General features: G+C 38.6%; 5 protein-coding genes across 10 annotated transcripts; 1 reads left to right on the forward strand and 4 right to left on the reverse strand.

Annotated features, from left to right (window-relative positions):
- On the reverse strand, nucleotides 1-2,655 carry Rbp4 (RNA-binding protein 4). The gene is made up of 5 exons (XM_018017734.2): nucleotides 1,830-2,655; nucleotides 1,462-1,766; nucleotides 1,138-1,391; nucleotides 432-1,082; nucleotides 1-368 (listed from the first exon to the last, which is right to left on the reverse strand). Exons 1-5 carry the CDS (start codon nucleotides 1,878-1,880, stop codon nucleotides 361-363), a joined length of 1,269 nt encoding a protein of 422 aa, XP_017873223.1. The 5' UTR covers nucleotides 1,881-2,655; the 3' UTR covers nucleotides 1-360.
- A 146-nt stretch (nucleotides 2,656-2,801) lies between these two features.
- On the reverse strand, nucleotides 2,802-5,803 carry Hrb87F (Heterogeneous nuclear ribonucleoprotein at 87F). The gene is made up of 4 exons (XM_018017735.2): nucleotides 5,587-5,803; nucleotides 4,295-5,282; nucleotides 4,126-4,231; nucleotides 2,802-3,928 (listed from the first exon to the last, which is right to left on the reverse strand). The coding sequence occupies exons 1-3, from the start codon at nucleotides 5,632-5,634 to the stop codon at nucleotides 4,131-4,133; spliced, it is 1,137 nt and encodes a 378-aa protein (XP_017873224.1). The 5' UTR covers nucleotides 5,635-5,803; the 3' UTR covers nucleotides 2,802-3,928; nucleotides 4,126-4,130.
- A 308-nt stretch (nucleotides 5,804-6,111) lies between these two features.
- B52 (serine and arginine rich splicing factor B52) lies at nucleotides 6,112-11,996 on the forward strand. 4 transcript variants are annotated; one of them, XM_018017736.2, is made up of 9 exons: nucleotides 6,112-6,272; nucleotides 6,530-6,672; nucleotides 6,747-6,817; nucleotides 6,892-6,996; nucleotides 7,695-7,791; nucleotides 10,594-10,667; nucleotides 10,732-11,067; nucleotides 11,135-11,293; nucleotides 11,443-11,996. In XM_018017736.2, exons 2-9 carry the CDS (start codon nucleotides 6,547-6,549, stop codon nucleotides 11,555-11,557), a joined length of 1,083 nt encoding a protein of 360 aa, XP_017873225.1. In that variant the 5' UTR covers nucleotides 6,112-6,272; nucleotides 6,530-6,546; the 3' UTR covers nucleotides 11,558-11,996. The 4 variants fall into 4 exon arrangements, with proteins under 4 accessions (XP_017873225.1, XP_017873226.1, XP_089319165.1 ...); XM_018017737.2 differs by having other exon boundaries at nucleotides 7,710-7,791; XM_089463039.1 differs by having other exon boundaries at nucleotides 11,376-11,561.
- Task6 (TWIK-related acid-sensitive K[+] channel 6) lies at nucleotides 11,846-20,356 on the reverse strand. Of its 3 annotated transcripts, XM_089463037.1 has the most exons (10): nucleotides 20,024-20,356; nucleotides 17,545-18,711; nucleotides 17,319-17,474; nucleotides 16,700-16,826; nucleotides 16,430-16,620; nucleotides 16,121-16,308; nucleotides 15,411-15,443; nucleotides 14,965-15,125; nucleotides 13,990-14,022; nucleotides 11,846-13,863 (listed from the first exon to the last, which is right to left on the reverse strand). In XM_089463037.1, the coding sequence occupies exons 2-10, from the start codon at nucleotides 17,669-17,671 to the stop codon at nucleotides 13,593-13,595; spliced, it is 1,287 nt and encodes a 428-aa protein (XP_089319163.1). In that variant the 5' UTR covers nucleotides 17,672-18,711; nucleotides 20,024-20,356; the 3' UTR covers nucleotides 11,846-13,592. The 3 variants fall into 3 exon arrangements, with proteins under 3 accessions (XP_089319163.1, XP_017867557.1, XP_017867567.1); XM_018012068.2 differs by lacking the exon at nucleotides 15,411-15,443 and having other exon boundaries at nucleotides 20,024-20,346; XM_018012078.2 differs by lacking the exons at nucleotides 13,990-14,022; nucleotides 15,411-15,443 and having other exon boundaries at nucleotides 20,024-20,349.
- A 395-nt stretch (nucleotides 20,357-20,751) lies between these two features.
- On the reverse strand, nucleotides 20,752-22,017 carry LOC108616746 (26S proteasome non-ATPase regulatory subunit 9). The gene is made up of 3 exons (XM_018012167.2): nucleotides 21,640-22,017; nucleotides 21,154-21,477; nucleotides 20,752-21,086 (listed from the first exon to the last, which is right to left on the reverse strand). The coding sequence occupies exons 1-3, from the start codon at nucleotides 21,739-21,741 to the stop codon at nucleotides 20,850-20,852; spliced, it is 663 nt and encodes a 220-aa protein (XP_017867656.1). The 5' UTR covers nucleotides 21,742-22,017; the 3' UTR covers nucleotides 20,752-20,849.
- Nucleotides 22,018-22,038: the final 21 nt, after the last annotated feature.

The following is a 22,038-nucleotide window of genomic DNA, read 5'->3' on the forward strand; positions in this document are numbered from 1 at the left end:
TTTGCGATGAAAAGTCTACAAAAAGTGTAAACGTTTTTATTTATCAGATGGACTTGTCAAGTGTGTTTGTTTATCCATCAATGTAAATGGGAAACACATTCGTTTTTCAATTCTTTGCAGTGTTAGTGACTGTATGTATACATATATATTTTTGTATAGATGTGTGTGCGGTCGGTATTCGTAATGGGCATTATTATGGATGAAATATGTTACGTATTTGACATACATTCAGCAAATAGATCAAGTCGTACATTGAATAGCATACACATGTAAATAAATATATATATATACATACATATATAGAGAGATAGTGACTGATACCTATATGACTAATGTGATTTCTCTTGAAAAGCAGACTTCTTAAATGCCTAAAAGCAAACGAAATTTAATAGAATAATTACTATTATTTCTGAATTTGTAGATTCGCATACCATAGGCAGGTGTTGAAATATCGGCAGGCCCGGAACTCATGTGATTGGTCTGGGGAGTACCAAAGTTGTATCTGCCCGTTGGTTTGAAGACCTTGTAGTCCTTGGCTAGCCATTTCTTCTCGACATCGACAGGGGTTGGAGTCTCGTTGGCATTGGTATCGCCAGCCGGTGTCTGCTTCTTGGTAGCCTCTTCAGCTTGAACGGACTTGTACTCATTCTTCGGACGTTCAGCTGGTAGAGTCTGAACTGGAACGGGCTTTTGGCCACCTTTCGGTTGCCACACAATCGAGCTGTAGCTGTTTCTGGACCACTCCGAGTTAACGTACGGCGGATTGCCGTAGGCCCACCCGCCCTGCGAGTAGTGCAACGGTTGTTGATGGTGCGGATAGCTAACGGTTGTTGTCGGAATTGTAGGTGCCACATACGAAGCCCAACCGTTAAAGAAGGCAGATGGCGGCAATGAAGTTTGTGCCTGATACGGATTATAATTTGGATTATAGACTAAGTTGTCCATGATGGTCGGCTGTGGTGGCGCATAGCCGGCGCATGCGGCGCCTCCAATTGGCAAACGAACGCGTTTGCTGCAATCCAGCATCTGAGTGGATTTCTTCACCTCCACAGTGGCCATCTTAATGGAGTGTTTGCTTTGAGCTGTGCAAAAATTAAGCACGTTAATAAAGAACTTAACATATGAATGCCAGCTTACCTAAAGCACGAGCAGCACTAGCCGTATCCTCAAACTCTAAGAACCCAAAGCCACGCTTGCGTCCGGTCTCCTTGTCCAACAACACCTTGACGCTGCTGATAGCACCGAATTGAGAAAAATATTCTCGCAAAGTACTCTCATCGTGGCAGTCCTTGAGACCACCGAGAAATATCTTATTCGTCTTGATATTGCTCAAATGGCCGATGGCCTTGTTGAACTCATGACGTGGAAAAGCACGTTTGGTGTCCACAGTTCTACGAGTATTATTAACAAATATCTATATGTGTATATATTGTATGATATAACCCTAAATAGGAGACTTACTTGCTGTCAATGATATGAGGACGGGCACGCTGAACGTTCTCAACGGAGCCCGGCTCTACATAGGTGACAAAACCAAAGCCGCGCGAGCGATTGGATATTGGATCACGCATAACCACAGCATCGGAGACAACGCCAAATTGGCTGAAAAATTGGCGCATCGTATCGGCAGTGGTATTAATGGAGAGACCACCGACAAATATTTTGCGCAAATGCTCGTTGTTCTCCGATACATTAACGCTGCTCTGATTCGAATCAGCCATTTCTGGGCCGCCGTTACCAGAGGCGCGACCACCGATTTTGCGCTTCTTCAATTGGGCAGAGTTTCACATTTGTAAAGCTTAATTAATAATATAAAATGGCATACATACCTCTTGGTAGAAGGGCGCATTAACAACCGAGTTATTCACCATTTTTGGCATGAAAACTAATTTCTGCTGCTGAACAATAAAAGAAAAGCACAAAAACTGAACTGGCTAAAAATTAAATGACAACGACAGAGCCGGAAAAGTTTTAAACGTCAAACAAGTGTTACCGTATCTGAAATTTATCTACAATTGTAACTCCTTTCATGCAACCAACTGGCAACCCTATTCAAATGCAAGGACTAATTGGTTAGTGTTGGGAAGATGACGTGTGCCTATCAAAGTAACGGTAGTTATTGAACGAAGCGGCAGCACATTTCTGGCACTGCCAACTTTAACGGAAAATAACGGCATTTTAAACAACAGTGTTTCGACTAAAAGACCGTAGGATTTCTCTAGCTATCGATAATCGATTAACATTGATATCGTTAAACTGTTCAGTCATGTCGCCTGGAACAGAAATTAAAATTTTTACACAATTTCAAAATGCCCATTATCTCAACACAGAAAAACGTACTTTCTTTTGGTAAATAAATTTTATTGCAATTAAAATCGTTCAATATGACACAATTGAGATGGTTATTTACCTGCACTTACCACTTACCTTTTAACTGAGGCTAGCGCCCCAGTTCAGTTCACAGCCAATCAAAATCCGAGGTGAGCCCAAGCTCCTTGGGAACTACCAGATTGCCCGCATTGCAGAATATCCAGCATTTTGGGCAGTCTTGCAAAGAAATACGTAGTGCATTAGTAAGCTGTTGCCAATTTGTTGTTCAGGTATAAACTTGACGCGAAGTGCGGTAATTGCTATTATCTACACAAGCGCTTTCTCCTTTTTTTAAGGTTACTCAATTAGATTTTTGCCTACCTTAGTGCAAAACTTACTAATAATTTTTGATTACTCTTTGCGAGAGCTATTCATTCCTCTTGCTGCGGGTTGGAGGGGGTTTCTTCCTTTTCTTTTCTTTGTAGTCACAATTCGTGGGTGGGTAACATTAATTTTATTATCTCTTTCTTGATTTTGTTTTAACCTCGTAACGTACTAAATACAGAATAAATTTTTGCTTTTGGTTCTTTTGTACCAAGTATTAATTAGTGTAGCAGCTATATACGTCTTATACACTAACAAAAATTGGTATGTAATGATTAATGGATATTTCAATTCTGCATTCTGCAAGCAATAAAATGATGTAATTCATTTGTACAATCATTTTCGGGTCTCCTCATGGGGTTTAACAGGTTTTTGTTACTTTCAATGTGCTTTTTTCTCAGATAATAATATTAAATCATATATATAGATAGAAGAGCTTAACATATAAAAATTTATTACAAAATAGTTTTCTTTCTATATATTTGTTGAATTAAAAAATATTTCTTGATTTGCTATAAAATTAAATTGTGGAAAGTACGAGACAATTGCATCTAAATCGAATATTCAAGGTACAATACCTTTGATTTTCTTTTTGATATAGGACAACTTTATCCGCATGCAAAATGGATTCTCAAAGAGAATTGCTGAATAAGATGCGTTTTTAAATAGTCAATTTTATAAATAAAATTATATAGTTTTAGTATATTTTTCGGATAGGTTTTTGTTTTTCTTTTTTTATGTTGTTTTTTGTTGTGTAGTGTGGTTAATTTAGTTAAAAATAAGCGTTCATCAAGGTTCTTAAAGTCCTAAACACGAATTGATCATAAAAATTAAGTGTAGGTATAGACTGAGAGACAAGACATTAGCAATAAATTGTTGACATTGTTGATTGAAGTGAGTTGCTCTGGTGTTCATATTATATCAAACATAATTATTTACGTTTGATTTGATTTTTGTTATTCTTGCTTTTTTTATCGGGTTTAGTTAGTTGCTTAGGCTGGTAGCAATCAGTGGCTGAGGGCAATCAGTGTCGATTGCCTGATAACTGCATAGCTGCTGCTTACTGGCTTTTATTCAAATCATTCATTATCTTGTCTGCCTGCCTTGACTTGCCCAAATTTCACTGCCTCTCACTGTCATTGATTGCCTGCCTCTGCTTCTGCCTCTGCCTGTCTCACTGCCTGCGCCTAGACTGCCTGTTTGTCTAGCTTGAACTGATTCTGTAAGTGTTTACCTATTTGCGAGAAAGGAGAAAATTTGCATTAGCGCATTAAAAACATGTTTTTGATTATCACAATTGCTTCGATTGTTGTTTGCAACTACAATATAAATATTATTTCTCTCGAACGCTTTAAAATGCAATCATATATTTACGTTTATATAAATAGAAAAGAGAATTGGATAATAAATATTGGAATTAATTGGATTTACCTTGATTAGTAACGTCTGTTTCCACCCATATTGCCGCCTTGAGTAGTGTTGTAATTGTTGCCACCGCCAAAACCACCCTGGCCACCGCCGCCGCCTTGGCCAGCACCTGAAAAAAAAAACCATTTAATTAGTCCAACTTTTCAAAAATATCAGTAATCCGTTCACTCACTCTTGTTGAAGCCACCTGGGTTGTAAGGCGCTGGGCGATTGTTGCCAAAGTTACTGTTGCGCTGTGGGCCACCACCGTAGCTCTGTTGGTAATCGTTGCTGAAGCTGCCGCCACCACTGCCGCCGCCCCAGTTGCCGTTGCTGTTGCCACCGCCGCTATAGCCACCGCCACCACCATTGTTCCAGCCACCTCCGCCGCCGCTGTTACCGCCCTGGTTGTTCCATGGACCACTCTGTTGGTTCCACCCGCCAGAGCCGCCTTGGTTGCCTCCAAAGTTGCCATTATTACCAAAGCCTCCGCCGCCGGAGCCCCAATTACCGCCACCATTCTGACGATTGTTACCCCAGCCGCCGCCTTGGCCGCCGCGATCACCACCTCGTCCGCCGGCACGTCCACCAGGACCACCACGGCCGCCACCGCCGCCTCCACCACCACCTTGACGATCCATATCCTGTTTGGCAATTGCTTTCTTCACATCAAGCGTTTTGTTCTTGATGGTGTGCGTCTTCTGCAAGATAATTTTGTCCACGGGGTCGTAGTCATCGAACTCAATAAACGCAAAACCGCGCTTTTTGCCCGTATCCTTATCGGACACAATATTCACGCCCACAATTTGTCCAAACTCCTTGAAATACTCGCGCAGGCATTCCTCGTCATGATCGTCCCGCAGACCGCCTACAAACAGTTTCTTAACCGTGGCGCCGGCATTGGGTGCATCGATTTCCTGTCGTGGCACAGCACGCTTTGGCTCTACAGTGCGTCCATCGATTTTATGAGGACGTGCATTCTGCGCATTGTCAATCATATATGACTGTGAGTAAGTAATGAAGCCGAAACCGCGAGACCGTTTTGTTTTGGGATCCTTCATGACCACGACATCGACGATATTGCCCCACTTCTCAAAATGAGCTTTAAGGCCCTCATCGGTGGTTCGGTAGTCCAAACCGCCAATGAACAGTTTGCGGAGTTGCTCGGGCTCAGAAATTTGCTGCAGAAAAGTAAACAACACCAAGGTACAGTTAGTCACAAGTGAAATCAATAAAAATAATGCCGCCCGCCATTTTTTTTTTTTTTTAATCATATTTACATTGACTCATGTAATAAAATAAAACAGTAAGGCAACCGGAAAGTTTTTAATTTGTTTTCTTTATTTGGCCGTCAATTCGAATATAGAGAATATTACGTTGTAAATGCACATACACAGCAAAATTTGAAATGCCATTTTCATATTTCTTCAATGTGTCGGCATCGGCATTTTTTGCATGCGAATTGATAATAAACATTACGCTCACCTCATCATTGTCGTCGTAGTTTCCATTCGAATCGTTTAAATCTGCCATTTCACTTGTTCTCTTTTTAGTTTATTAATTGTTCAACGATTTTCTACAGGAAAAATTAATTTATTTGAAGCAGACGCCCAGTTCACTCACACGTACAACAAGAGAAAAAGTTAGTACCTGAGTGCTGAAAAATGAGCTGGAAAAATGGCGACCACGATTCTGACAGCAGATGCCGGCCGAGATGATCAATTATGCGATAGTAACTGTTATATACCGAAACAGTAACTGTTAAGCGGGATTTTGATTTGGGACTCAATTATTTCACGAAGTGTATGACATTGCACTCAAACTTAATATTTACTTTTCATCCTTTACTATATAAGTAATTAAATAAATATTTATTATCTTCATGCAGTATATTAAATATAGACATGTAACGACAATAGTTGTGTGTAAAAAACTCGTGACAAGTAACTATCGAATCGTTTTACAATATACCAGGGCTGAGCAACTAAACATAATGCTCTGATGCCGCATTGAAGCGGCAAGCAGTTTTGAGTTCAGTGTCATTTCCGTAGAAATTGCGTTGAGGTTGAGTCTGCATTATTTTTCTGTGACGTGCGGTGCGTAAAAAAAACTAGAAAAAGTGTTTAAATCTAGCAAAGAATATATTAACAATAAATACTTGTTAATAAACGGTACGTGAATAATTTGTGTATTATAATAATTAGGAAAAAGTGGTAAAGATGCAGTTATAAATATTTTTTTTTCGCTGAAAAGTTCTGTACCCGGTGGACAACGTTGACATCGCCGCCATCTTGGCAAATACACACATACTATACATGAATTTCACTCACCCTCCCAGCCATGAATACATAGGCACATAGTTTAGTGCTTAAAAATATTAAAATTGGTGAAAAAGAAACACAGTTTTTACACTTCTGATATTTTATAGCATAATCAGCAACAAATATGGTTGGATCGCGCGTTTATGTAGGCGGACTACCCTACGGAGTCCGTGAACGCGACTTAGAGCGCTTTTTCAAAGGCTATGGACGCACTCGTGATATACTTATCAAGAACGGCTATGGCTTCGTGGTAAGTAGTCAAAACAAAGAGAAAAAAGTAGACCAACCAAAAATTGATAAATCGATAATTAATTCAATTTGCAGGAATTTGAGGACTATCGTGATGCAGACGATGCCGTATACGAATTAAACGGGAAAGAACTGCTGGGGGAACGGTAAGTTTAATGAACGCGAAATTTTTGCTTAACATAGGAAAAAATTATATATATATCGTTCCGAAATATTATAGTGTTGTTGTTGAGCCAGCTAGAGGCACAGCGCGTGGCAGTAATCGGGATCGTTACGATGATCGCTACGGCGGACGCCGCGGTGGAGGCGGCAGATATAATGATAAGTAAGTACAGCTGCGACCGTTAAGTTTAGATTAGCTATTTTCTGCTTTTCTCATTCGTTCAATGAACGTACGACTGTGGACCCGTGGCTAAAACTTGAATACGAATCAGATTGAATTTCGAACGAAAATTAAAAAAAAAGAAATCGCCAAGTGTTTATTTGAAAAACAAAATTCAATCGTGTCTACTTGAAAAGTTTACATAACACGCAATACTCCATTTATATAAATATTTGTTTTGGACTTTCGACGATTAATTTTCGTATGCTTAGTGCACAAGTAATGCACTATTGCTATCTCATCAGATTATCAGTTTAGCTACTTTTGGGTCCACAATAATAGTGATAGTCCCACTCATTCTCTAAAGACACTGACATGCTGTTTATATATATATATATGTTAATATAACATTCTGTTTTTGCTAATTATGATATACATATATTAATTTACTTACCGTCTGCACGTCTTAATAATTTCATTTCATTTTTTAATAATTGTATTTTCCGCGGTACGCCTTTTGCGACTGCCTATCCCAATCCCTTTTCTTTTTCATTTCTTTGAAATGCTTTCGATTTATGCTCTCGCCCTTTGGCTAAAAAGTAGCATCTACAATTTGCACAATATTGTACATATATATAAAAATGATTTGAGCAGCAGCGCAGTGTCAATACTAATTTGGAATTCATTAAATTATTCACCAGAAACAAAAATTCCAGATCATCCTCTCGTTATGGACCGCCATTGCGCACTGAGTATCGTTTGATTGTCGAGAATTTATCCAGCCGCGTTAGCTGGCAGGTAAGCTTTTTTAATTTTCATACATACATACTATAAACCTATAGCTTAAACTGTAGAATAGACTGTATTTAGAAATAACAACTATCTAACTTCTTAAATGATCTGATCCGATGCGTCAGTTTCAAAGAGCTAATCAATCTATCTATAAACTATATGTTTAATTTAAGCGAAGCACTTCCTCGTTTCACCTATTTTTTTTTATGATTTTTTTCAAGTCCCCTTATAAGTTGGTGATGCTCCCCAAAACCATTTTATTTTCTTTCAAGTAGATTAGTTTACCTTTATCAATTATTGGAGCTGGAAAACTAAGGAATATGGTCTCTAATTATCAATGAAAGATATATTAATTTAACAAATTAACATTAACATTGAAGCATATTAAATAACTTTAGTTAATGTCCACATTGAAGGCTTTCCAGCTCCGGTAAATGATGTTTGTCTATTATGTTTAAGCTGTACAGTTGATTTATAGCCCTAAGCAAAAGTAAAACAATGTAAAATGTTCGTTAACAACTCTGGTACTGATCGTTGCAATCCCAACAATTATTTTTTTCACACCAACCAAAAAATAAAAGAGTTTGATGTGTATCTGTTACTGAACCGCCCCAGAGCTTAGAAGAGAGTGACAAATAATACAGGCAGAGAGAATCGGTGCCACAAACCGAGCTGAACACAATATCAAAAAACCAGCTATGGCCAAATACTTCGTCGATGTACGATATAATAAGGCATGGCCGGGGGCCGCAACTAGTTACATACATACATGTGTTATAAATCGGATGAAATGCCACTAAAAATCGAGAGACAGGCAACAGAACACGCACGCAACGCATATATAAACTAAATGATTCGACGCCTGACAGCATCCCACGTTATCAGAGTCGATCGCTTTATGAAAGATCTTCGCTTGGGTCATAACAAACGATATATTCCCTTTTAAACCATCTCCCAACCAAACACACACTTGGTCATCGCGCTGTCGTCATCGCCTTCGCCGCCGTCGTCGTCGTCGTTGATGCCTCGTCGTCATCCATGCCAAAAACAAACCAAAAAAAAAAAAAAAAATGCCATAAAACTGATGTGAATTGTGATGGGCTAACAAGAGGCCAGCCTACGCTCAACGCCAAGAATATTTTATTGCCGTACTGCGTAGGCTAGCCTCTTGTTCTCTGAGAATTAGGTATTTAAATGAATAAGCATTCACAATTTAATTTTAAAAAATTATATAAAGAATTGTCAAATTCCTTATAGCGAATGTGAGAGTTTTGAGGTCGTATGAGAGAGATTGAGAGATGTTAACAAAGTAACTAAACAGTTAGATGCGATGGGATGATGATGATGATGACTGATGATGACATGACGATGATGATACTGGCTGACTCTTTAACGCGTTTACTTCATCTTCGGTTAGACAAAGTGCAGCACACACAATGCATCCAATACTAGCGACAACATTTGCCAATTCTGTGTCTGTGTTCTTCCCCTTACTACTGGCCCGGCTTGGCCTGACTCTGGCTCTGGCTCCGGCTCTGGCTCTGACTCTGACTCTGGCTCCGGCTCTGGCTGACTATCGACTAGAGACTCTTGGAGCAGCTATCGCGCCATCGTCGCACATCGACGCCAACGACGTCGTCCAGCCTAGCCTCAGAGGCGATCCCCCAAAACGTATTTCTTATTTTTACAGTTCGCTTATGTGTGAGGCCATAAGAGAGAGAGATGAGAGATGCCGCCGCCTGGTTGACTGCCTGGTTGCATACTGTTGTGTACTGTGCGTACTGTGCTGCTCTACACTGTTGTCACTGCTCGCTCTCTCACCCACAAATCCCGTCTGCGGCCGCGGCAGTGGTGTTGGCTCCCTGGCAACTGTTTCTGACTGTGCGTTCATTTGGGTCCCACGATAACAAAAACAAAAGTACAAGAACAAACCAAATACCACAAACGTAGCACAACAAAAATACTATTTTTTTTTTTATAAATGAATTTATTCAAAATAATGTTGAAATCACACCAAAAACCATAAACCAAATGTCAAACATTTGCCCGACTGACTGGCATGGCTTTGATGCGATTTTCGGGTTGCTGGCTTGGCCTGGTCGCCAACATGATGATCATATGATTTGATGGTAGAGATGTGGAGCTCTCGATCTTCTCGCTTACTGCTCCTTTGATGAGGTCGTGCGGTCCAACCAAGGGCCTACAGTAACTAGGCAGACAAACTAAACTCTCGGTGTTGTGCGATAAAAGCGATGTGTGTGTCCTCTCTCTGAAAGCGCATTAAGTAAGAACTCAATTACAACTTATGTTTTAATTTTGATCAAGAAACCAAAAAAAAATATATCTATACATATATATATGTTACATATAATTATGCTTACGTTTTGTACCGCGTGCAGCAGCCAACACAAGCAATGAATATTTCGACCGAACTGGCGAACTGTTGTGCTCGATTCTGACTGAACTCTCTGGCAACGGCGCAACTGGCACTTGCACTTCTACCCCCATAAAACTACCCCCACAAAGTACATTAGGCAGGCGATGCGAGAGCGATCACATCATACATACCAGTGAGAGAAAGACAGAGAGACAGATTGAGAGGCAAAGAGGGCAGAGCTTTGGTTAGGAAGGCCCAGTTCCACATAACTGTTGCGCATATATAGCATTCAGCGATACCAGCTCGGGAACATATTCAAACTGCTTGGTCTGCACGCTGTATTTGATTTGTCTAGATGAGCACAAAACTGCCGGTGGCTATATTTTATACTAATTTATATACTGTTTTTCGTATTTGTGCGTTATCTGTAGGATCTGAAGGATTACATGCGCCAAGCTGGCGAGGTTACCTATGCTGATGCCCATAAGCAGCGTCGCAACGAGGGGTAAGTTGATTATGAAACTTTATATAGAATTCAGTTAACTAATTTGGTTATATCTAATTTTTAGTGTGGTCGAATTCGCCTCGTTGTCGGACATGAAGACCGCCATTGAGAAACTCGATGATACCGAGCTGAATGGTCGTCGTGTGCATTTGGTGGAGGATCGTCGTGGTGGACGCAGCGGTGGTGGTGGTGGAGGCGGTGGCGGTGGTAGTGGCGGTGGTGGACGTGGCCGATCACGTTCGTCTAGCTCGCGTTCACGTTCTCGCTCTCGCAGGCGTTCTCGCTCACGCCGCTCGTCGCACTCGCGCTCGAAGTCACGTAGTCGCTCCAAGTCTCGCGGTGGACGCTCCAAGTCAAAGTCCCCAGTCAAATCGCGTTCTCGCTCACGTTCGCGCTCCAAGTGAGTTCAATTGCTCGTTTGAGCCTACTTTTCATTTTATAACAATCTATTATTTCTTCTGTTGCAGCAAATCTCGTGATGTGTCCAAGTCAAAGTCAAAGTCTCGCTCTCGCACTCGCTCCCGCTCGCCCAAGCGCGATTCACACTCACGTTCACGCTCTAACTCTAAGCGTGAGTCACGTTCCCGTTCACGTTCAAAGTCGAATCGCCGTGATTCGCGTTCACGGTAAGTAGTTCTACATGTTTTTGAGCTTTATGTGATATATGTTTTCTTTTCGTGCTTTCTTTGATTTTTTTGGGATGCGCAGACCGTGTTTGGTGGCCCCAAATGTTTAATATATATATTAATATGCTTTTCAAAAATTTTTTTTGCAGTGATCGTTCCGCATCGCCCGATAACAAGTCGCGTTCTCGTTCTCGTTCACGTTCAGCATCGCCGAAGAATGGAAACGCTTCACCAGATCGCAACACCGAAAGCATGGATGATTAGATTAGTTAGCTGTCCCATTAATTATAAAAATATTGATTTTAGTTTTCGACTATTTACTATATAGAAAAACAAATACAGACACCCCTATCCACCAAAATCACTTGAAACAAAGGAAACACTCAACAAGCAAAATCAGCGAAAACATTGTGCAAATCTTTTATCCACTACCAAACATCGTAAACATTTTTTTAATATTTAAAAATTATGTTTTAAGTATGCATTCGACAGACATGGCTAGGCCCCAAATCAACTTGATTGTAACACACAGCAAAGGACAGGGACAAAGGACAGTCGGTCGAACATTTTTTCATTGATTAATTTTTGTGCAAAGGCAACGGAAATTCTTGCCTAACAAATTGTTTACACCGAATTATAACACATTTGTCTTTACAAATATTTCAATAAAAACTGAATGGATTACTTATATACAAACTGAAAATGTGAACTTGTATTTTCATTGGGTTAGAGGTGTAGATCAAAAAGAATTCTTTATGCAATGTATATTTATATAAATTTTGGTATTTATTTTCGAATTTGAATATACTTTTTGGGATGTATATTACAAAGTCTTTTGATTTGAATTGTTTCGCTTTATTTTCAATGAATTAAAATTACAATTTGTTTTATTTGTTTCATTTAGAATTGAGTAGCTAAATTTCATATTTGTGACATTGTTTAAACACATACGATACGATAACTACTAAAAATTTGAAATAAATTGTATATTAAAAAGTCGTATTTTATAATATTCATTTTTTTTTTTCTTTGTTTACCTTTTTGATAATACAGAATTAAATACATAACTATTTTAGAACTTCGGTAGCTTTTGGATTTCCCGTTTTGTTTCTTTAACAATAGTTTTCTTTGACTTTAAAGTATATCGGTAATTACGTTGACTAAAATATTTACAAAGCACATAAGGATTTGTTCTGGAAATTATGAGTTTTCAAAAAATGGAAGAATCGAATTCGCTTAAAATTGTAGCTGGGATTTATCTACTCTAAATGTGAACAAAATGCAATCGTCTGAGGGAGTTAAGGGTCTGTCTAGTTTCTGGGATTGCGAATGGCGGGGAAATATGTGCACAGTGGGCGAGGCACCCACTTGTACGCCTATCTGTCTAAATCTATATTTTGTTTGGCACTCTTTGGAGACAATTGAGCACTTGGCTTTCATTTGACCTTGGCGTTGTTTTTTATTTACTTGTTATGCGACTACTAACTATAGTATGTATATTTAGATGTAGTATTATTAAACTAATATCCCGCTCATTATAATTAATAATCATAAGAAATATAATAATATATATACGAATAAAATGGGTTATCTTCTAATCAAAATTATTAAGCAATGTAATTTCTGGTGTATATATATATATATATAATAAATATTTACAGAATTGAAATTTGACACGGCTCTGAAAACTATTTGGATGTCTCTATATATTTTGGGAATTTAAGTGCAGCCTGGTAGAGGCAGTTCTAGTCTAGTGAACCTCACTTTATATTTCGATATATTGATAAAGAGAAAAAGAGCGAATGAGAGTGTGAGCGTGTGGGTGTGAGATAGCCGGAGTTATTGATCATTCTGAGTTTTGTCTATCGCTCGGAAATGGCAGTGGTTAAGATCAATTTTCTAGTGCCCTAAGTCAATAATATACACATAAGATATAGCTAGCTCTCTAATGCTTATCATATACATATCTATTTATGTGTAAGTGTGTGTATACATAGATGGTATTTATGCACTAATTTACATTGTAAATGCACATAAATTTTAATTTCGCAAACGCACAAGATTTTTGCACATTTCATTTTAGTAATTTAATTTTTTTTTTTTTTTTTTTTGCTTTTCAATTTGTTGTTTTCACTACGCTTCAGTTTCAAATTCCGTTAGGTTTAAGTACAATGTATCAGAGAAAGTTTATCACTTTAAGTATATTTAAGTCGTCTTCTAGGTCGTTGCTTGCGGGCACAACTAGAGGGGGGGGGGGCGAGGGGGGGGTGGCCACATTCGTTGCTCCAAACTTAGTTATCTAAATGCGAAACGATAAAAGTGATACATTGCGCTTGAGCAATTTGTGCGGCGGCTTGTGTGGCGAACGATTTTCGGTATCATCGACCACATCCAGACCCATGCCCATGCCCATGCCCATGCCGAGGTGGCTGCCAGTCATGATGCCGCTGCCATTGAGGGCGCCAATTGTGTGCATGCTCTGCGTATCATAGTTCAGATCCTGCATGGGCACCACCTCCGGCAACAGGTGTCGTATGTGCGTGGGCGAACGACGCAGCTTGTATTGATGCCTGTTGAAATAGCAAGAGTAAATGCAAAATAATATTAGCTAATGTAGATACGTAATATTAATATATTAATCATATCATTAAAAGCTTCAATCATGCAGATTACATAAATTTAAAGCTTCTGCTTACTCTGCAACCTTTGCGCTGGTCGCGTTTTTATGCCTGTTGCCAGCAGAGTCAGAGTTTAGTCAAGTTTAAACAACATTGAGACATCAAACAAAGCCAAAGAGAGTTAGTTACACGGCATCAACATAAAATGCAAAAGCCACAGCAGATAAAGGAAATTGATGAAATGCATTACAGTATTAAAACATACATATTCAGATATGAAATATTTAAACTTTGTCTTGTATATGTTGTATATTTGTACCAATCAATAAATCATCTTAGCACCCAAGATGTGAGCAGGAAATTGTCTGTATGTATATGTATTTGTCTATCTACTTGGGGGTGCCGCCCTAGAATCGGAGACGGAAAATGACACCCCACAATAATGGATTGCTGTAGATATACAGACAAGACCCGCTCACATTTCGTGTACATTTTTTATAATCATCAAATACAATATACCCATCAAATATAAAAATAATAAAACATAATAAATATATATGCATTGAAACAGTTTTATATACAATTATCAGAATTATCAGAAGAGTAAAATTTTTACAGATAAAGAGTTAAAGAGTAAAATTGTTAAAGACTGCTAGAAACACCAAACGCATTTTTCTAGGCATCTTCATTCATATAGATTCTAGCTAATTTCTTTGCTGATTGTATGATAGGAAGTATGCTAAATTTATAATACATATATATACATTCATATATATATATGCTAATTCCCTTAAGCTATAAATTCTTTTCCCAAATCTAAGAGTCTGTGTCAAAAGCCCCGCCCTGTTCTCTCATGTGCTCTTTTCTTTCATGAGTATTCTGAGCTCGTAAAGATGGAAGCGGAAACGGAAGCGGAAGTCGTACAATCACACATAGACAGAGGCACACACACACAAGCAACCTTCCCCCTCTCTGTCTAAAGATGCTAATTGGTCTCTGTGTGGGCCCTTCTAGCTTATATCAGACTTAAAGTTTATATCGCATTTTACATACTTTTTATGTCGATTGCCATTGAGGCAGATGCAGCGGCAAGAGCACATCGAGGATGTATTCGTGCCGTTCAGAGATTGGCCATCTTGTCCTTCGTAGCCGCTCAATATGGAACCGTTGGATGTTATCACATCGCCCTCCAGCTTGACAGCCACTTGTAGTGCCTGTAATATCACATCGCGTGCAATTAGTAGATATTTAGATTTAGATATAGCTAAGATATAGATTGAAGCGCAGTTTGTTGTGAATGGAAAGTGTGTTGTTGTTGTCTGCAAGCTGTTATTGTTGTAATTGTATTTGTTGTTGTTGAGATGAAAAATGTTTTTGTACAGTGTCTGTTAGGTACTGAATTGATAGTAGCAGAAGTTGTAATAGTTGGAGTATTTGTTTAGTCAGAGTAGTAGTAGATATATTTTTTTAGTTTAGCTCAAAGAACCACCAGCAATCACCTCATTGGTCCATAAAGAGGACTTGGTCATAAACTAAGTGCGCGCGCGTTTTGCATTTGTTTCATATTTCATTAAGTCAAAAGCAACCGAAAATATGCCAAAAAAGATACAGAAACAAATATATTTATATAAATATATATATGTATATATATTCGATTGTCGATTAAGAGATTTCTTTGTAATAAATTTAATCAATTTAATTTAAATTAAGGAATTCAAATACAATTCGTACAAAGAGTAAAAGAAAAAAATCGAGAATTGTGCACGAATAAAATTTTAAGAATTTATAAATTGTGCTTTATAAAATTGGCAAGCATTTAGTAAAATTCAATAAAAAAAATTGATTTTTATCTTTAAGAAATTTGGTAAAATTCTTTTTTTTATCTTTAAGAAATGAGTGAAAAAATATTGAAAGCGCATTTAAAAGATTTATAAAAGGAATTAGAAATACCCTGCAGTTAGAGGTCAGCAAGATATACGAAGTTAAGTATTATTTAGGGCGCAGTGAGACTAATAGATATAAGTTTGAGGTTAGAAAAACTTTTTACTACCAACTGCTCAACTTGATAAATATAATTGTATTATTACATTACTTTTTTTTTATAAAAAAAAAAAAAAAAAAAAAAAAAAACAGTCCGCAAGTCTACATAAGAAATAGAAATGGCATGGACAATATTGATGAAAAGAAATGGGCATCATTTAAAGCTCACCTGCATGGCCTGGGCCTCGTCGCGTCGCTCATCCTCGGTATTCATTGTAACAAACCTTAGAACTAACAGATTCAGTGAGGCGGCAACAATTGCCAGGCCGAATAGTATAAATATCAGTGCGAACATAACATATTCGGGTTTTCGATTTAGTGCATTGTCCTTCTGCAAAGCTACCATATCGCCGAAGCCTAAAAGAAATTACAATTAAGTTTCATACAGTAATATTTATAATTATACAATATAAATATATAAAGTAAAGTAAAGCTTTACCATAAATTAGCTACCCTTCACGACAATAACTATTCTCACCTATTGTGGTTAAAGTAATAAAACAGTAATATACTGAATCAAAGTAGCTCCAGCCCTCAAATCTTGAAAAGGCCGCAGCACCGCCTGCAATCGTCAGTGAACTGAGCGTCGTGACAACGCATATAAGGTCCACCTCTGAGGCAACCGTTCGTTTGCAGCGCAGCGATGTTCGCACCGCCTGGATGACGAAACTGAAATGGATCATAAATTATAGAAGATGTTTTAAGCATTTTTATAATACATATAAATATAACTGTTTTGTTTTTGTACCTGCTCAGTCTATTCACTCTTTCTCCGATACTTTGAAACATAACGAGACCCAAGGGTATGCCAACAATTGCGTAGCACATGGTAAAGAGCTTCCCGCCACGGGTCGTTGGCGTTGAGTGTCCATAGCCTGGAAATTTGTAAGGAAATGATTAAATGCATTTGAGAAAATGCTTATTATATTTATATATAGTATACATAAATATAAATGATATATGCCAGTGCTTAGTCTTAGTTAGAGTTATTTTTATATTAATTGTAACTTATTAATAAATAAATAAATACGCATATGATATATTTATTATATAGTGACACTTGAACACGGACACTCAATGCTCTAATTTCTAATTTAATTAAAATTTTGCTACTATGCTTGGTTAATTAATATATACATAATAATTTGGAAGAATAAGTAGTAACCTAAAAAGTTTCAAATTTTTTTTTTTTTATTTAATTATAAATAAAATAAAAATAATTGTACTCTGTATATATTTTTTCTGATAGAAAAATAAAATAAATCAAAGCACAGATTGTTTTAGAAATCCTTTCAAATGAGAATCTGGTTATGAGCTAATTATTAAATTAAGGGATAATTTTTAACATTTTTAATCAACTGATTTACCAATTGTTGTTAACACTGTCGTTGCGTAATAGAATGCGCCAGTGAACTTCCATTGCTGGCCAGCCTTGTGTGGCTCTGATTTGAGCACCACCGTCTCCATGACTTTAAAATCCTCTTGTGATATATTGTATTTGCGTATTATGCGATCCTCGACACCTGCAGTAATGAAATCACAGTGATGTATTATATCTATAGTTATGTAATTTATAAATTTGATAATGCTCACTTTGCAACGCCTCCCAGCGTCGTTTTTCCGTCTCCGATTCGAGGGCATCAAAGACGGCGGCACCCACGAGTAGATAGGTAAATGTACACACGATCAGGGATATCGTGCGCACATTTTGTTTCTTCATGCTTCATTTAGGCGAGGTTATTGGCTATGAATATGCATTTCATTCACAATAGACAGTCGTTGTGCCCTCCTCGCTTCTGCTCCTGGCTGCTGGCGGCGTCTTCTCTTGCGGTTGTACGGTTTATTGCTATTGTGACTAATCCAGCCGCTGTCATCCATATGTGCATGTGTTTGTGTGTATGTGTGTCTCTGTGTTTATGTGTCTGTCAGTGGGTTGGTCGTTTACGTAGAAAGGACGAAACTTTTGTAAATCAGGTTAAGCGCAGTAACTAACATACGAACACACACACACAGCAGCAGCACTTGAAACTCGACACCTTGGCCGCCTGCCCTGTGCCTGCCTCTCCCTCTCTCTCCCTTTCTCGTCCACACACACACGCAGCCTTAGGCACTGCCTAATCAAAGTCTTGGCCGTCGTGTGTGTGTGTGTGTGTGTGTGTGCTTGGCGTAGTTTAGCTTGAGCTTTTACGTTTTTGATGCCTACTTTTTGGCGCACGGGGCAATTATCTGAAAAATTCACTTAGCTGTCACTTGCTCGTGCACTCCACGTGCAATTGCATTAAATATTATATATATATGTATATATCTATATAGGTGGTGTGTGTGTAACATATACAACTATAAGTATTTTAATTTTAGCACCACTTGCGTATGCAGATGTGCATGGCTGCATTTATTTTTGTCACACATGCAGCTGATGTCGCCTTTGTCCTCGCGTTCGTTGCGCCCATCCATGTCCTTGTGTTATTTATAACACCGATGCTGTTGCTGCTGCTGTTGAAATTGTAGTTGCATCATTATTTACACAATGCTCGTTTGCTCAATCAGTTGTTAGCGGCAGGACAGGCGCCGTAACCTGCCGTTAGACTCCTGTAAATACGTTCTATGCTGCTCCTGCTGCTGCTGTTGCTATGGACGGCTAATGCAATAGTTGTGCTGCTGTTGTTGTTGTTGTTGCTGCTCTTGCTGTTGTGCACACGCATAGCGGCGTATCGTTGTTGCACATGTCCTTCGGCTCCAGTTACGTTGCAGTTTAGGTTTCTGTGATTGGCATAGGATTTAAAATGATGGCATCAATTAGATTTCATGGCAAGCTCTGGCTAAAAATAGCAGTCAAGCAAGCTGACAACAGCTTTTGGCCACATCCTGGCCATTTGCGGGCGGCTAATGAGGCAAATTGCCTAATCTGTCATCGTCAAAAATGAGACGAATGAAAGCAAGAAGCACAGCGGCCAACTGTACAAACAGCACAAAACATGACACAATTCAATACATACACTAACACACACACAAACACACCAACACACACACACACACATATCTATATAAACTGTGTATGTGTATTAAATTGGCTACATCATGAATTATTTAGCTGTATGCGCAGATAAGTGCCAAGATTTTTGCCACCTAAACGAATGGCAAATCGTGTAAAACTGTAAGCCATTTTGCAGATTTGGCGGTAACGGTAGTTGCTAAATTATTAAAAATAAAAACAGAAGAATCAAAATTACAAATGGTGTGCCAAAGCATAACCAAATAATGAGATGAAAGCCAAGCAAAGCAAATAAAAAAAAAAAAAAAGCTCAGCTGTGTTTCCTTGTGTGTGTGTGAGTGTGTGTGTGTGTGTGTTGGCAAGCAAAGAAATTTAAAGGTTTGCCTTATTGTTAGGAAAGGCAGCGTATGTTTTGCTTTTGGCCTGCTTTACAATTTGGCTAACAAGTAGGCAGCATTGCAGTGCCATTCAATTATTCATGCCACAGTATTTGTATATGAATTTAAGTGTGTGTGTGTGTGTGAGTGCTGTGCGTCTGGCTGCCTCGCTTTCCATGTGTATATGCATGTGTGTGTGTATGTGCGCGCGTTGAAGCGTACACACATAGTCACACAGCCGCATGCTTCTTTTTTTTTATAATTTATTGAGCCAAGTTATGTGAGGGTGGTTGAACATCATTGTGGATGCCACAACACACACAAATGTGGCATGCTATCGAAATTGGTGCTGCAGTAGCAGCAGCAGCCTTGTTGGCTGCGACGCCAGCATCACCGCCCTTAGTTAACTTTTTGCTAGTTTTCCTATTCTATTGCTCATTATTTGTTGCGCCACCCGCAAGCGTATAATCGCGCAGCCTCCGGAGGCCAGAGGCTCGTACTACTATTATTTGTGTCTGTCGTTGACATTAGCTGTGCAGTGGCAATGACAGTGACACTATCAAGAATCCTCTGGCCGTCTGACTGACAGACCGACTGACTCGTCCTTCGTGTCACACAGCCACACAGCTTCGCGAAAAATGTAATTCAAGCATCAAAAGGAGGAAAAAACTTGTATTCATTATATAAAGCTGAAAACACATACACAATAATCCGAATTAATTTCCCCGAATTTGTTGTAATTAGTAATTTGTGCACATCCTTCAATTAGCTTTTGTGTTTTTGTTGTTGTATTTTATATATATATTAATAACACACACTGAAATTTTCACTACAATAAATTCATCTCAATTTGTCGTCAATTGGCTCAACATTTTCTACCGTTTGCCATGCACGCAATGGCGATTGTATTTCTCAACTGGCACCGCGCACGGCGCACAATTTGACAGACAGAGGCTGCTGGATCCTTCAGTGGGCATTAGGGTTGAGCATCCTATAAGCGATGCGGAGTAGGCAGGCGCAAGCTGGCGCTGCCAACTTGCAAAAGCTCAGCGCTAAAGAGCGCGCATTTGAATTTAAGCTCTCGCAGAGCTTTTAAAACTTCATTTGATTACATACTTCCATAAGGAAATCGCTAAATATTTCAATAAATAATGTTAAGATAATATAAGACAATATTTTATTAATAAATGAGCTTAAGCTTTTGTTCAGTTCTAAAAATATAAATTGATTGTTCTGCCACTCCACTGTTTCCATAAACACAGCTGTATGTATATTTATCGCTAGCTATTTTTAACTTTCATTTGAGTTCCATTTGACCCGCTGACCCCGTCGCCTCTTACATATTGGTGTCATTGCTTGGCACAGTTGGCCAGCAGCCGTTGCCGTTTGACATTACGTTGCATTGAAGCCAAATTTGAAATGACAAATTGATTTCATTTTTCAGGTCAAAAATGCAACTTTAATTGATTGCAACCCTTGAAATTACATATCCTAAATGCTTAAATGCACTAAATAAATTATTGTTAATTCTAATGTTCCATTGGCTCTTCGGGGGGCAGCACAATATTGCATCCCAGCAGGCCGCGGCCGACCCAAGTCTTTGGCACCAGCACCAAGTCGAGGAATTGGTCTGCTCGCTTTATCTTCAATTGGACATTTTGATTTTGCATATTGCGCACAACTTCACCAATTTGTTCAAGACTTTTCTTAAAGTTAGTTTCGTTGATTGAACCAAAACGCAAGATCTTGTCGCCAACGCGCAAACCCTGTAGAATAGAAAGCAAACATTTAGATGATATAGATGAGCTATGTTTATATGCATTTTCTACTGACCGCTTCCTCGGCTGGCGAATTGGGGCTAACAAGATTAACTACAACTAATGGTTTAGCATTTAGTGGGATTGCAAGTGATCCTCCGTGTTCCCGACCATTGCTTAATTCTAAGGCAGAGGCACGATTGATCAGCTCGGGATCTGTGGTGGCGATCTCGGCATGATATTGATTGAGCAGTTCATGTATTTGGTCCAACAGTTGAGCATGATCATTTTGTAAACAGATAATCGTCTGACGTGCTTGTCGCACCTGATAGATGTCAATGTCGTTGCGAGGGTATCCCTCGCTATCAACAAGTGGACCAGTCATGCCGACATTGCCGTTCTGAAATAATTAGGCATTAGTATATAATCTAATGAGTCCATAGGTATACAATGCAACTAGATATGGTCTAATGTGATTTTGTGCCACATCTCCTACGTCATACAACTGTGCGCTACCTCAACCTTAGTATCCTTGCCTACATACTTATATCGAAGTACTTACCGCGGCCAGAATTTCTCCATTTTTATTGATTTGTGCTTCCAGTTCCTTTTTAGCAGCTATTAGTCTTTCCAGTCGAGCTTTAGTTGTAATTTCTGTTGCCATGATTTGCACTTATCTCTGAAGGATATATTTCTAAGTGATAAAACAAAAACAAATGTTTTTTTGTCGCCCTGCCGATAGATTGTCAGTGATGTGTTGACAAGCCCTGCCTATCGTATGTTTCACAAACTCGAACACGATACATAGTGTAGTTCTCTTTTTTCATTTGTATAACAACATTTCGTTGCGACTTTTTCGGCATTGCTTTTAAATATTTGTATTAATTTTTAAATTTTAGTTATTTGATTTTTAAAGTTTTTTGTTATACATTCGAGAAATATTGCTTCTGATACTTTCTTT

This window comes from Drosophila arizonae, chromosome 2, assembly GCF_054131065.1.
Source record: "Drosophila arizonae isolate 15081-1271.41 chromosome 2, UAZ_ARI_1.0, whole genome shotgun sequence".
In the NCBI taxonomy this organism is placed as follows: Eukaryota; Metazoa; Arthropoda; class Insecta; order Diptera; family Drosophilidae; genus Drosophila; species Drosophila arizonae.